Raw genomic sequence first — 15,932 nt, forward strand, 5'->3', positions numbered from 1 at the left:
CATCAAGGACCCTCACCACCCAGGCCGTGCCCTTTCCCCTTGCTACCATCAGGAAGGAGGTACACGAGCCCGAAGACACACCCTCAACGTTAAAGAAACAGCTTCTTCCCCTCCGCCAGCAGATTTCTAAACAGACAATGGACTCTACCTTATTTTTTCCACACTAATTTTTTTTAATAGAACTGTAATTTATAGAAATTTTGCATCTGTAATGCACAATACTGCTGCAAAACAACAAATTTTGGGACACGTGTTTATGACAATAAGCCTGATTCTGTATGCAGTAGTTACCCCCCCCATAGTTGTGTTATATCGATCCTTCCACGATTTTGACCAAGGAACCGAGAGCCCAAAACTATTCCACCCCCACCCAAAAAATAAAGCAGAAGCAACATTTTTTTGAAGATGCTGTCAGTCATTCTTTTAATAGACAATTAGACAGAGATTACACAAGGAGAGGGAGCACAGCAAATTTAGGCAAATACATTAAGATTCCTTCCATCTCCAGCAATGTTCAAACAAAATATTATTAAAAACAGAATCATGTCAGCAAAGAAATTATAAATATGAACAAAGCACAGGAATTTATCATAAAGGGCAGATAATTCGTTAAATGAGCAGGATCTCGGTCTGGTTGCACTTTGAGAAAACAGCAGTAATGGTTCCTACACTTCAACTTTACAATGGATGGGTTTTAGTCTAATTATAAAGATTTCTAATCTTTGGAACCTCCCTGTTTGTACAGACCAGTTGTGAGAGATTAGTTCTACTTTAAGATTAGACAGATTGGGCCATTTTCCTTCACTGAAGACAATGACCTGATAAGAGTCATTAAACTTGAATGGTATTATACAGGGTATTATAGATTTATTGCAAGGGAGGCCTTAGGACCTGGTGTCCATGCCAGAAATATTTCCACATGCAGAAAAAAAAACTAGGAGCTGTTTGCTGAGGAAGACAGGTGACGGACCATCAGAAGGGTGGAATGGTTGGCGTAGCAGTTAGTGCAACACCTTTAGAGCATCAGCGATCGGGGTTTGAATCCTGCGCTATCTGTAAGGAGTTTGTACGCTCTCCCTGTGTCTGTGTGGGTTTTCCCCGGGGGGGGGCTCCGGTTTGCACCCACCCTTCAAAAAACGTACCATGGTGTAGGTCCATTGGGCAGCACATATGTCTATGTCTAAATCACCCAGACCTTGTTCTCCTTCAAGCAGAAGTCTCAAGTCCAGCACCTTGAGATTCAAGAAGGATTGTTTTTCCTGCAAGCTATCAAGCTCTGTATCTCTGTACTACTCCTATACTTACCACACTACCCCCCCATCCTTACTATTACATGACTTCAAGACCACCAAAGTTGGCCCTACTGGCTCAGCGATATTTATTCTGCTACGACCAACTGTGAATATTTATCATTATTTACCTTCCAGTTACATTATTTTCTTCTCCTCTTGCACGTTATGGGCTCTATGTACCTCAGAAGCTGCAGCAAGTAAGACTGCAAATGTGCCCTGCACTCATGTATATGACAATAGACTTTATCCATTTCATCCATCCTTTAAAAACAAGAAAATGCAACAGGAATGAAAGATTTCTTATAATGCAGAACTCAGACACTGGAAGCAGGCGAGGGAAGTGTTTTTGACAGTAAAAGAAATGTTTGACCCTGATGAATAGAAACATTGAATGGATGAGATGAGATGGAACAAATTCCAACCGTCACGTATTAAATGTAATCAGCTGGGTTGGAGAGTGGCCCATTTCAGTGCTAATAATGCTTTTCAACGAAGGTATGAAATGTTTTCAGGAACAATAATGATTTGGATTTAAAAGACACTTTTAACAACTCAAAAACCCAAGGAGTTACTCACCAGGGTTCTCAAACATTATTTGACACCAAGCCACACCAGAACGATGACCAAAAGCTTGGTCAAAGAGGTAGGTTTTAATGAGGATCTTAAAGAGAGGGGTAGGTACGCAGAGGGGGTTTACGTCAGGAGTTTCAGATCCAAAGGTCTTGCCTGCTGAAGGTGCCCCTATCTATAGGAATGGTCAAGGGGTCAGAATTGGAGCGGACAGAGATGTAGGAGGATTGTGGGGCTGGAGGAGGTCACAAATGTAGGGAATAACCAGACTCATATAGGATTTAAAAACACTTGACACTTGGAGACGCTGTTTAATGTGGATCCAGTGCAGGTGAACACGCACTAGGGTGGCAAGCGAATGTCATGGTGCGATGACAAGGCAGATTGGGGCGACAATGTCTGTTGAGCCTCTACCTCACAGAGAAAGTAGGCTCAGTGCCAATTTTCGGTGCTGTCCGTGCAGTTTGTACAGTCTTCCCTGTAGAAGGAGGGTCGTTCTCCAGATTGGAAGTCCGTGACTGGTGTTTCTACCCAAAGGTGTTCTGGTTTCCTTGCACAACATCATAAAAGATCTGTGGCTGACCATGGCAAATGTTGCAAAGGCGAGCATGGAATATTGTGGAGGGTGGGAGGGAATGGATGGGAAATGGCGGCACGCTTAGCCTTGAGGCCAGCGCAATGATGTTACACCGCCCGCGACCAGAGATTGAACCTTGCGCTGTCTGTAAGGAGTTTGTATGTTCTTCCCTGGTCTTCCAGGTACTCCGGTTTCCTCCCACCATTCAAAACATATCGGGGGTTGTAGGCCAATTAGATGTAATTGGATGGCATGGATTTGTGGACTGGAAGGGTCTTTTTCCATGCTGTATGTCCAAATTTAAAAATAATAAAAACTGGGATTGGCGTAGGATTGGTATAAATGGGTGGTTGAGAGGCCTGTTTCTGTGAAGGTTTGGGAGGGAGCAGTTTGGAGATACATAGATAGAACATTACTGCACAGACCAAGCCCTTCAGCACACAATGTCCTGCTAAGCTTTGGAATCCTACCCCGCCATATCTAATTATTCCCTGTCAGAAGAGATGACACAGCCTTACTTTTTGGGCCTCTCCTCTGGGAGGGCAATGCACCGGTGCTTTGCCAGATAACTGGCCAGGATGAAGCCCTTGCCGCAGAGTGGGCAGCGGTAGGGGCGCTCGCTGCTGTGTTGGTACTGGTGCAGCTTCAGGCTGAAGGCCTGCGTGAAGCTCTTCCCGCAGTCGGTGCACTTGAAGGGCCGCTCGCCGGAGTGAATGCGCTGGTGGATGCGAAGGGTGGCGGGGTAGGCCAAGGCCTTGCCGCAGACAGAGCACACGAAGGGCTGCCGCTGGCTGTGGACGCGCCGGTGCTGCGCCAGGTTGCGGGAGGCGCGGAAGCGCTTGCCGCAGGCTGCGCACTCGAAGGCCTTGTCGGCACGGTGGGTCTGCCGGTGCTCAGCCAGCTTGTTGGAGGCGCAGAAGCGCTTGCCGCAGCCTGCGCAGGCGAAAGGCTTCTCACCAGTGTGGATGCGCTCGTGCTTAGCCAGGTAGCCGGCAGCCCGGAAGGCCTTGTGGCAGACAGAACAGGTGAAGGGGCGCTCGCCACTGTGCAGCCGCCCGTGTTTCGCCAGGTAGCTGGCCGTCCAGAAGCGCTTCTTGCAAACGCCACACTCGAACGGCCTGTCGCCGGTGTGGGACGCCCGGTGCCTCGACATCTCGCCAGCCGTCAAGAATCCCTCGCCACACACCGAGCAACGGAAGAGTTGCCCCCGTGTGTGGCCTCGGGTGTGCCTGGCCAGCTCGGCTGAGGTGTAGAAGCGCCTGTCGCACGCCGTGCAGCCAAACGGCCGGTCTTCGCTGTGGATGCGCTGGTGCCTGGTCAGGTTGCTGCAGCTGTAGAAGCCCTTGCCACACACTGGGCACTCAAAGGGCCGCTCCCCGGTGTGGACCCGCAGGTGCCTCTCCAACCCAGACGGGGATCTGAAGCCTTTGCCACATTCGGGGCAGTTGTAGTGATACCAGGGCTGGAACGCCTCACTGGGCTGTGGGCCCTCTCCTTCCTTCTTTGCCTCCATGTCCACCCCTTGTGAAGTTATTCCCAGCACCAGGCTCTACTGCAGAGAAAAAGGACACCTTTAATCTCACACAGCTGAATGTCTAGAGCAGCCATTCTCAATGGGCCCCCCACCCCCATCACGCACCCCTCCTACCCTCCCCATCCTGGAGCACATTTGAGGAGAGGCTGTGGTCTGGAATCATGAAACAACTTTTGTTTTTATGTCATCGCTAGGCGAGAAGTACGAACGAAACCAAATAAACTTGACTTCTTTGCAGGGAAAGGGGCCCATAAACTTTGAGCAAAGTCCTAATGGGCCCATTGCCAAAAAGAGGTTGAGAATGACTGGGCTAGGGCAACACAAACAAAGAAACTCCCACCCCTACAGATAGAGCTATACAGCCCAGGCCAGTCAGCCCACGATGTTGTGCCGACCTACTCAACCGTATTCTAAACCTTTCCTACCTCACCCCATAACTCTCTATTTTTCTTGCATCCATATGCCTGTCTAAGAATCTTTCAAATGTCCCTATTCTCCCAGCCTCCACCACCCCCCTGGCAATGCATACTCTGTGTGTAAAAAACTTACCCGTGACACCTCCCCTCACCTTTCCTCCCCTCGCCTTGTATGCACGTCTTCTAGCCTTTGGTGGGATCCCGAGGAAACACGGGGGGCAGCTGAAGGGACTCAGGCAGCGTCCACCGGGACTGAGCTTTCTTCTCACGTATGCTGCCTGGCCTGATGACCCTCACTGCGGCTGAATGTCAGCCTGGATCTCTCACCCCATCGCTAAGCTGTAATTTACGCCTTGGTTTCAACAGTTCCAAACAGGTTTTCCAGCCTGTGATGCATCCGGTTCAAACGGGCCCTTCAGCCCACCATGTCCATGCTGTTTTACTTAACTACATCAATGAACTACCCAGCCTCCTATGCCTTACAATTCAGAAGACCCTGTCCAACTTCTTCTCACTGTCAACTGTCCACATTCTAACCACCCTCTGTGTACCCTTCAGATTCACTCTAAATATCTCACCTCTCATTGTAAACCAATGCATTCTTCTCTACATTGGAAAGACTGGACGCAGACTAGAAAATAGCTTCACTGGTCATCTTTGCTTCGTCCTTATCAGTGACAGGGATCTCCCAGTGGACAACTATTTCAATTCCGCTGCCCACTCCCACACTGATCTGTTTATCCATGGCCTCATGAACTGTCCGACCAAGACCACCCATAAATTGGAGGAACAATGCTTGATTTTCTGTCTGGGAACTCTCCAAATAGTTTCTGCTAGCCCACTCCCCACTCTCCCTCCCTTCCACAGCCCTGTGTTTCATTTCCTCCAGATCTCCACCTCCTTCCCTCTTCATTCACAGAGCCATCCCTCCTCCCCCTGCTTGCTGGTGTGCCCTCCCTCCCTCTCTCATCCACCTACTACCTCCTCCCTGTAGGACTGTGCTTTTTCTCCCCCCCCACCCCTCACCACGCCCAACATTTTTGTTGAGCGCCTGCCTACATTTTGTTCATACCTTGATGAAGGCCTCATGCCCGAAATGTTGGTTAATATAAAGGACACTGTTTGACTTGCTGAGTTTCTCCAGCGTAGTGTTTTTACAAGCTTTTTACTGCATCTCTTTGCACAGGACAATAATTCAATTCAATTTATAGACCTCTATCAGGTCATCCCTGACCCTCCTCTTCTCTGCCATCATATACCATTGATCCCAACACTGGAGACCCCTGCCAACCATTCTATCTATCTATACTAATCCCATGTTTGCATTAATTCCATATCCCTCTCTACTCTACTCATTCAACTCCCTGTCTTAAACTCCCTCCTACCTCTGTCACCTCATTCCAGCTATCAATTACTCTTTGTGTGGAAATCTTTACCTCTCAGATCCGTTTTGAACATTTCCATTTAACTTTAAGCCTATGCCCTCTAGAGTTAGGCCCCACGATAGTAGCTTCTCACAATGTTATGGATCTCCATTATGCCACGTCTAAGCCATCTTTTCTCCTGAGAAAATAGGCCTGGCCTATCCAATCTCTCCATGTAACTCAAGCCTTATAACAACATTCTGGATGAGGCCTTGCCAACGATTTATGAAATTACAACATGACAACGCAGCATCAGCAAGCGAAGGCTTTCTTCACCGATCCTTGAGCTAGCAAGAGCTGCCACTCTCAGGGAACCCAGGATCTTTCTGTTCCCTTGGGCTCACCATTTACTACAAACATCCTATTCTTCTTTGCCTCACCCTGCTTCTGTCAGGATTAAATTCCATTTGGCACTTCACTGCCCAAATTTTCAGTTGATCTTTGCCTTAGGCAACCTTTCCCACTTTCTGTAACATGACACTTACTTTTCCTATCTCCTACATTAATGTACCAGACATCATGATCCCTGCAATGATCCTTGAGCTATCAACAGTTCAGCACTAATCGACTTTGCTCTACTGGAATAACATGTATGTAAGAGTTTTTGATCATCTTGAATAGCCCTACATTTCTTTCCAGAGAGATTATTTTGTGTGAAGTAAAACGCGAAGGTCTGCGGACACCGTGGTTGAAGTAAAAACACAATGTTGGAGAAACTCAGCAGTGTCCTTTATTCTTCTTTGGCTTGGCATCGCAGAAGAAGATTTATGGAGGGGTAATGTCCATGTCAGCTGCAGGCTCGTTTGTGGCTGACAAGTCCGATGTGGGACAGGCAGACACGGTTGCAGCGGTTGCAAGGGAAAATTGGTGGATTGGGGTTGGGTGTTGGGTTTTTCCTCCTTTGTCTTTTGTCAGTGAGGTGGGCTCTGCGGTCTTCTTCAAAGGACGTTGCTGCCCGCTGAACTGTGAGGCGCCAAGATGCACGGTTTGAGGCGATATCAGCCCACTGGCGGTGGTCAATGTGGCAGGCACCAAGAGATTTCTTTAGGCAGTCCTTGTACCTCTTCTTTGGTGCACCTCTGTCTCGGTAGCCAGTGGAGAGCTCGCTATAGAACACGATCTTGGGAAGACGATGGTCCTCCATTCTGGAGACGTGACCTACCAAGCGCAGTTTGATCTCCAGCAGCGTGGATTCGATGCTGTCGGCCTCTGCCATCTCGAGTACTTTGATGTTGGTGATGAATTCGCTCCAATGAATGTTGAGGATGGAGCAGAGACAACGCTGGTGGAAGCGTTCTAGGAGACATAGGTGATGCCGGTAGAGGACCCATGATTCGGAGCCGAACAGGAGTGTGAGTATGACAACGGCTCTGTATACGCTAATCTTTGTGAGGTTTTTCAGTTGGTTGTTTTTCCAGACTCTTTTGTGTAGTCTTCCAAAGGCGCTATTTGCCTTGGCGAGTCTGTTGTCTATCTCCTGGTTGCTCCTTGCATCCGATGAAATGGTGCAGCCGAGATAGGTAAACTGGTTGACCGTTTTGAGTTTTGTGTGCCCGATGGAGATGTGGGGGGGGCTGGTAGTCAAGGTGGGGAGCTGGCTGATGGAGGACCTCAGTTTTCTTCAGGCTGACTTCCAGGCCAAACATTTTGGCAGTTACCGCAAAACAGGACATCAAGCGCTGAAGAGCTGGCTCTGAATGGGCAACTAAAGCGGCATCGTCTGCAAAGAGTAGTTCACGGACAAGTTGCTCTTGTGTCTTGGTGTGAGGTTGCAGTCCACTGAAGAGATACTGGGCTTCTCCTCCAGGAAAAACAAGGACTGGTTCGACGAAAACAACCAGGAAATCCAGGAGCTGCTGGCAAAGAAACGAGCTGCCCACCAGGCTCACCTTGCAAAGCCGTCCTGGGCAGAGAAGAAACGAACCTTCCGTCACGCATGCAGCCATCTTCAGCGCCAACTCCGGGTGATCAAAAATGAGTGGTGGACTAGCCTCGCCAAATGAACCCAGCTCAGCACGGACATTGGAGTGTCCTTTATATATAACCATATAGCAAAGGTAAAGATATATAACCAATGTTTCAGGCTTGAGCCCTTCATCAGGAGTTTAGTTTGTGTTGTTTTATTTTGAAACAAATCAAATAGTTGCAGGTTTGCATCTTGTATTGTTACAATACTGGCCTGATAATCCCAAGAACACAGGCTTAAATCCCACCATCATGACTTCTGAATCTAAATAGTTCAGTAAAAGCAATTGTGAGGTTGTGAGTTTGTAAAAATTCAATGTTTAATTCATTGTTTTTGGAAAGGAAACCAAACTTTACTTATTGTTGCTCTGTTGGTATCTTCTATCTTGCATGAACATCATTACCGTATATAATTTTTGATACCATGCAATAGTTATTCCCTCCCCTTTTGGCCCAAAGATTGGGTGTTTTTTGTACGACTCACGTAAAGGTCGACCACCCCCCTGCCTCTATTTTTGGCTCCGACCACCCACCTACCCACCCAAGCCCCCAATGCTCCGAATGCAGATCCTCGGCTCAGCCGCCTGTCCACCGGAGCTCCCAACGCTCTCTGAACGCTGATCCTCACCACGCTCAATCGCTTCATGAGCTTCTGACCCCCTGGCCACAGACTCTCTCCTAGGCTCCGACCGCTGACTCACGAGCCAATCCAGGCCATCTGAGCTCCCGATGCCTTGAACAACACAGGTACTTACTGAGGTCAAAAAATATAACCTGTGTAAAAGTTACCCCCACCAAATTTGACCTGAAAAATTGGTTGAAAAAATTCGACCATCACTTGAGTATATATGGTCATTCTTAACTTCCCTTCTAACGTGTCCTTGGAAGGAATGATCAGAAATAGTGAATGGTTAAAAAATAAACGAGCTAAAATATTTTAAATTAGTTGCAGAAGGCGCTGTTAAAATGGATTATGCCACCACAGGCTGTTATATTCTAATCCCATTGGGGAGATTACCCAAGGAGGATTTAAAATACTTCCAATAAATCCACTATCTTAAGAGGAGAATTGGTCAACTTTATTCAAGCTGTTGAGTGGGATGGAAGCAGGGAAGAGAGAAATAGGATGAAACAAAAACATTGCATCTTGAGAACAACATTGAATTTTCATTTGGCATATTCTTGATCTCAATATCTCTATAATGGTCTTTACTGAAATTAAAAACAGATAGTTTCAATCGAGTCCACAAACAGAATTACTACAAAATAAAACCAAGTTGTTACCCTCAGGTGCTTACGTGGAGGCTGGTTTATGGTCATAAAAGAGAGCACATCTACAGTGTTTAATTGACCTTCCAAGTTTAAAGAACGTTAATGGAACCACATTTCTTAAATGGGGACTATCTGACCTGCTGTGTCTGATGAGTGAATATTGAGGGAACTTTGTTCATAATCGAACCACTGAGGTTACTTTATAGGACCATACAAAATGTTTAACCCTGTTTTATGAGATAATAGTTTCTTTGGCTGCTCTGTACTTATCCAGTTAAGGGGAAAATGCATTCTCAGACACTATTGCAATGTAATAAAACAGAGATGTCAATTGCACAAAATTACCTTCAGTCTGCAAAAAGATTCACCAGTAGCATTATAATCAAACCCATGCTCTATTTACACTGGGAGTGTCTGATCAGACAATGCAAGAAAGCCTTTGCCCAAGATCTCAGCCACACCTTTCCTTCCCTGAAGTAGTCTGGAGAGAGAAGCAAGGACATTACATCTATCCTGTATTGTAGATGAAAAAAGTGAAACATGCCATTCATCTGACTTTCCATCTGGAAAAGGGCCAAAAATAATCTTGTCTCCTAGCACAGTATTGACCAAGAATTTACCAAGAATGAACCTATTAGAAATTATTATTAAATAATTTAATAACTACATTTTAGCATTACAAGGTGCACAGGGATTAATATGCTGAGTATTCATGAATCAATATTGAAGGAAACTACAGCATAAAAACAGGCTGTTCTGCCCATCTAGGCCAGTTTAGTAGTAGTCTTCATTCCATACACCGACTGACCAATATCACTGTCTCTTTTCCTGCAGCCACTTGCCTAACCCATTAAAATATTGAAGAAGTATCTGCTTCGACCTCCAACTCCATTAATTCAGAATGTGACCTCATAATTTTCTCCCAAACTCTGAAAATTATAAAGCAAATCCAAATGGTCTCTCAGAACTGACACCATAATGCACTGACATTTTTCTATCTGTTGCTAAGATTTATATTCCTTCAATCACCAAAATATATTAATTTCCACATATTTTTAACCCATCCATTGTAATTTTGAAAGCTTATCTTGCATCATTTTGTGATACCAGTACAACAAAAACACCATAAAAAATTTAATAATGCTGTGGATTATGAAGTATTCAGGAGGGAGATTGGACCTTTAGCTGGCTGGTGTAGTAATTACATCCTCTCTCTAAAACCAAGAAGCTGATTGTGGACTTTAGGAAAGGAAAACCTGAAGTGATCATTGGGAGATCAGAGGTGGTGAGGGTGAACAAATTTAAATTCCTGGCAGTCACTAACTCGGAGAATCTTTCCTGGACCCAACATATTAATGTCATCGTGAAGAAAGCACGTCAGTCCTTTACGTCCTCGGGAGTTTGCGGAGGTTCATTATGACATCGGAAACCCTGGCAAATTTCGACAGCTGTCAGTGGAAGGTGGCTGACAGGCTGCACTATCACCTGGTATGGGGACACCAAAACCTCTGAGCAAAAGGAAGTGGACACAGCCCAGTACATCACAGGCAAAACTCTCCCCACCATCGGGAAACTCTCTACTGCCCTCAGATCCACATCATCCAGCACATACTCTGTTCTCACAGCTGCCATCAGGAAAGAGGTAAAAGTGTCACAATGCATACTAATTGGTTCAGGAACAGCCGCTACTCTGTCATGAGCTGATCCCTTCTCCCACTCAGCCCCACTCCCCTGCCTTCTCCTCATAATCTTTGATACCCAGACTATTCGGATACCTATCAATCTCAGCCTTAAATACACCCAACGACTTGCCTCCACAACCACCTGTGGTAGTAAATTTCAGACATTCACCACTCTCTGGATAAAGAAATCCCTCCACATCTCTGTTTTAAAGGGGCACCCTTCAATCCTGAAGTTGTGCCTTCTTGTCCTTGATTACCCTACCATGGAAACAACTTTGCCACATCTCCTCTGTCCAGACCTTTCGACGTTCAAAATGCTTCTATGAGTGACCCCCCTCATTCTTCTGAACTCCAAGGAGTACAGTCCAAGAGCCGTCAAACATTCTTTCTTTTGTATTCAAATTGTTCTTCTTGTGCACAGTTTACAGTTTCTGAGAAGTCAAAATTCTGCCTGGCCCACAGGAAAGAAGAATCTTAGGGTTGTTTCTGATGTCATGTATGTACTCAGACAATAAATTTGAGCTTTGAACTTTGTTTAGAGTTACTAATTAGAAATTCTGCTTGGCCTACATACAGGGGGAAAAAAAAACAAATCTCTTCTTGTGTACAGTTTACAATTTCTGATAAGTCAAAATTCTGCCTGGCCCACAGGAAAAAGAATCTCAGGGTCCTATGTGATGAAATATATGTACTCTGACAATAAGCCTGAAATCGGAAAATCTGACAATAAATTTGAATTTTGATTTTGAAACGTGGTATTTTCTATTCTAAAATGATCACATCTGTAAATGTCTCACAAAACTCAAATTTCCTTATTTGACAAAGTGTTCTTTCTTTGGCTTGGCTTCGCGGACGAAGATTTATGGAGGGATATATCCTCGTCTGCTGCAGGCTCGTTGGTGACTGACAAGTGCGATGTGGGACAGGCAGGCACAGTTGCAGTGGTTGCAAGGGAAAATAGGTGGGTTTGTCTTTTGTCAGTGAGGTGGGCTCTGCAGTCTTCTTCAAAGGAGGCTGCTGCCCGCCAAACTGTGAGGCGCCAAGATGCACGGTTGGAGGCGAGATCAGCCCACTGGCGGTGGTCGATGTGGTAGGCACCAAGAGATTTCTTTAAGCAGTCCTTGTACCTCTTCTTGGGTGCACCTCTGACTCGGTGGCCAGTGGAGAGCTTGCCATATAACACGATCTTGGGAAGGCGATGGTCCTCCATTCTGGAGACGTGACCCACCCAGCGCAGTTGAATCTTCAGCAGCGTGGACTCGATGCTTAAAACATGTCAAATACCTGTTGTATTACTCAACATCCTGCCTTTTGTGGAGAAGGTCTTAAAAACCACGTTACACTGATGCCTCACTAATATTAAACGTTGATTCAATTCCACATTTTGGATTTGATATTTGAAATTGCCTGACATTCTGATGATAAAACATCATTCTCTTGATTTGTGTGCACACATGGAGCTGGGTATCAGCCACAGAGTGGCATTTAGATTAAGAACTGGTGGTCTGGCATGGGGGACACCGATACCCCCCCAAATGAAAATCCCTCCAAAAGGTAGGGGGCAGAGCCCAGGACATCACAGGCGTATCAAAAACATCTACAGGGAACACTGCCGTCAGAGGGCAGCAGCAATCATCAAGGATCCACACCGCCCAGCCCTCACTCTGTTCTCGCTGCTGCCATCAGGAAAGAGGTACTGGTGCCACAAGACTTGCAGCGCCGGGTTCCAGAACAGCTGATCCCCCTCAGACTCCTCAACAACAAACTCCATCAGAGACTCTCTCTGTACTTCACAGTTTGTTTACATTTCTTTATTTGGGTACCTGTGTACATTGTGTAGTTTTTTTGCACTACCAAGAAGTGTTCATTCTGCTTGGGCCACAGGAAAAAAGAATTTCTGACAATAAATCTTCTGAAATTCGAGGAGACTTGCTTGTAGTTTCTCTGAAGCGGCTCCAGCGTCACAAGATCACAAGGTAAAGGAACAGAAGCAGCCCACTGGGCCCATCGAGTCAGTTCCGTGACTCTACACTAAGCTGAATTATGCTCACACCTAGTTCCAATTTCCAGCCTTTTACCCCCACCCCCCCAATCCCCCGATACCCTTACTAATGAGATACTTGTCCACTTCCTGCTTAAATACTCCCAGTGGCCTGGCCACCACTGCTTTGTGCAACAGTGAGTTCCACAGATCCATGACCCTCTGTCTCTAGAAGTTCTTCCTCCTCTCTGTTTTAATCGGATAACTTCTAATTTTAAAGACTGTGACCTCCCTCGATTCACCCATCAAGGGAGACATCCTATCTGCCTTCACTCTGTCAAAACCATTCAATAATCGAAAGGTCTCTATGAAATCTCCGCCCCCCCCCCCATTCACCTATACTCCAACGAATACAACCCAAGAGCTCCCCATAAGTCAGCCCTTGAGAAATAAAGCACCTCACAGAGATTTTGTTCTACTGGTATTTAAGCCAATGAATTAATTTGTGCCTCTCCCTGCCTTGACTCATCTTGAAGTGAAATAAGTGTCAGCTGGGGAAGGGCACACTGAAAGCAGTAGCCAGATCACATCCCTTGGTCATTTTGTATGAGTGTTAATCATCTGTGAGTGAGGTTACCTGCTCCACTTTCTTGTCCCAAAGAGCCCTGAATGTTTCGTTTTAAATCCTTGGTGAGAGTCCAGCCCCTCCGCCAGAGAGCGAAACCTTCTCTCCCTGCCAGGGCTGAAATTAGACGAACCCAGTCCGACGGCTTCGAGCCAAGGCATTTAAATGCCACAGAGGTCGGAGGGGGGAGGGGGGGGGTTACCTCTGCGAGCAAGGCAGCGGCGTCCGACACCCATCCGGATCCCACACGCTCCTTCCTAGCCCATAAGATCACGCAGGGAAGGGACGGGAGGCGAACCCTCGCCCCTCTGTCCCTGAGCCGCAGTACGAAGCTTCCGAGCGCGGGGGGGGGAGAGAGGGAGAGGGGTGGGAGAGAGGTGGGAGAGAGGGAGAGGGGTGGGAGAGAGGGAGAGGGGTGGGAGAGAGGGAGAGGGGTGGGAGAGAGGGAGAGGGGGTGGGAGAGAGAGGAGAGGGGTGGGAGAGAGAGGAGAGAGAGGGGAGAGAGAGAGAGGAGGGGAGAGAGAGAGAGGAGGGGAGAGAGAGAGGAGAGAGAGAGAGGAGAGAGAGGAGAGAGAGAGGGGAGAGAGAGAGAGGAGGGGAGAGAGAGAGGAGGGGAGAGAGAGAGAGAGGAGGGGAGAGAGGAGGAGAGAGGGGAGAGAGAGAAGGAGAGAGGGGAGAGAGAGGGGAGAGAGAGAGAGGAGGGGAGAGAGAGAGAGGAGGGGAGAGAGAGAGAGGAGGGGAGAGAGAGAGAGGAGGGGAGAGAGAGAGAGGAGGGGTGAGAGCGAGAGAGGAGAGAGGATGGGGGAGAGAGAGGAGGGGGGGAGAGAGAGGAGGGGGAGAGAGAGGAGGGGGAGAGAGAGGAGGGGGGAGAGAGAGGAGGGGGGAGAGAGAGGAGAAGGGGGAGGAGAGAGGAGTGGTGGGGGGGGGGGGCTCATGCATCCGCGACCCCTCCGGAGGGGGGGTGGTGCTCATGCATCCCCGCTGCTTACTTACGCTCGTCGCCTTTGCAGCGGCGGGTCCCGGAGCCTCCGCTCTTGCCCCGTGCCGGTTTGCCCACCCTCGACCATAATACAAAGGGATGAAAGCTCCTTCCATGCGCATGTACGACCCGCTCTCCTTTCTCCAGCTGTGGGTTCTGGGTAAATACTTTCCACGATCTTCCCTTAAAACGGCTCCCCTGCAAGGATTCACACACATTTCGCATTCAGAGGCTCGCCTGTTCAGCCCCCAGAGCAGTTTTAGAACCAGGGAACGCAGAGGAGCAGACCCTTTGGCCCATCTAGCAGTTCTTTCCACTCATCCCACTTTCATTATTCCCTGTGCTGTCGGTGCTCTGTGATTAGGAAGGGATGGCTTAAGGTGGTTTGTGAGTGGGGAGGGAAGGTTGAGAATCACTGCTCTAGACCCGATTGTCACTGAAAAATTTTGCTTGAGAAAAATTGTCATTGGCCCATTTCCTTTGGAGTGATGAAACCGTGCACATAACGAGTCAACGAGGGACGATGGTATGGGGAACACTTCAAGTGGGTATGCAAAGGGTTGAGAAGCACTGGACTCAAGCTTGCCATTTAACCCCATTGACCTTTCCCCCCGATCCCGGCCTTGTTGCCACAGGCAGCTGTGAAGTCGAGCTCGTTGGGTATATTTAAGGAGAGAGAGATGGGTATTTGTTTAGTCAGGGCATGAAGGGCTATGGGGAGTAGGGTAGAGTGGGAGGATGGCTCAGCTCATGATAGAATGGTGGAGCAGACTCGATGAGCCGATTGGCCCATTTCTGCTCTATGGCTTATGTCTTGTGAGCCCTCCCCCCCACCCCCCACCCATATCCCTCCCGTCCATATACCTCTTCAAATTTCTCTTAAAAGTTGAAATCAAACCCATGTCCACCCCCTCCAATGGTGGGAGAAGGAAGAGGTGTAACAACACCTCTGGCCATCAACACGAGTCCCTTGCTCTATTCCGTGTACAGTCATTACTTCACAGCCAAGTTCAGTTCCAACTCAATCTACACGTTTGTTCCCAACACTGCCACTGTCGGCTGATTAACTGTGAATGACACAGGATAGAGATCGAGAGTCTGATTGGTTGGTGCCAGAACAGCAGTCTTGCTCTCAATATCGCCAAGACATGAAGCCAAGGTATCACCTGCCTGATTGCTTTGATGGGAAGCAGGTGAAGGAATTCAGAGCCTTCAAGTTCAGAAGAACATTCCTGGAGCCAGCACATCAAGGTGGTCATGAAGATGGTACACCAATGCCTTTACTTTCTAAGGAATCTGAGATGCTTTGGCATGTTGTCGGATGCTCTATTAAACTTCTGTTGATGTATGGCTGGTTGCATGGCAGCTTGGTTTGTGAATTCCACTGGCCAGGATTGCAGAAGGGTGCAGAAGGAATTAAACATAACCAGGTCCATCACGGGCTCTGACCTCCCCCCCCACCCTGCCATTGTAGACATCTTTGTGAGGTGCTGCCACAAGAAGGTATCCAACATCATAAAGGACCGCCGTCACCCTGGTCACAACCTCTTCTCCCTGCTACTTTCGGGCATAAGGTATAAAAGCCTGAAGGTGACATTCGAGAATAGCTTCTTTC

General features: G+C 47.6%; 1 protein-coding gene across 4 annotated transcripts; it reads right to left on the reverse strand.

Moving 5' to 3' along the window:
* Positions 1–394: 394 nt before the first annotated feature.
* Positions 395–14,460, reverse strand: LOC138762969 (zinc finger protein 135-like). 4 transcript variants are annotated; one of them, XM_069936461.1, is made up of 3 exons: positions 13,351–13,534; positions 8,407–8,511; positions 395–3,991 (listed from the first exon to the last, which is right to left on the reverse strand). In XM_069936461.1, exon 3 carries the CDS (start codon positions 3,950–3,952, stop codon positions 2,954–2,956), a length of 999 nt encoding a protein of 332 aa, XP_069792562.1. In that variant the 5' UTR covers positions 3,953–3,991; positions 8,407–8,511; positions 13,351–13,534; the 3' UTR covers positions 395–2,953. The 4 variants fall into 4 exon arrangements, with proteins under 4 accessions (XP_069792562.1, XP_069792561.1, XP_069792559.1 ...); XM_069936460.1 differs by lacking the exons at positions 8,407–8,511; positions 13,351–13,534 and adding an exon at positions 14,332–14,460; XM_069936458.1 differs by lacking the exons at positions 8,407–8,511; positions 13,351–13,534 and adding an exon at positions 13,541–13,945.
* Between the last annotated feature and the right edge of the window lie 1,472 nt (positions 14,461–15,932).

Source organism: Narcine bancroftii, chromosome 5, assembly GCF_036971445.1.
Source record: "Narcine bancroftii isolate sNarBan1 chromosome 5, sNarBan1.hap1, whole genome shotgun sequence".
In the NCBI taxonomy this organism is placed as follows: domain Eukaryota; kingdom Metazoa; phylum Chordata; class Chondrichthyes; order Torpediniformes; family Narcinidae; genus Narcine; species Narcine bancroftii.

Coding starts and splice junctions, on each gene's coding strand:
- LOC138762969 (XM_069936460.1), bottom strand. CDS start 3,952: ATGGAGGCAAAGAAGGAAGGAGAGGGCCCACAGCCCAGTGAGGCGTTC.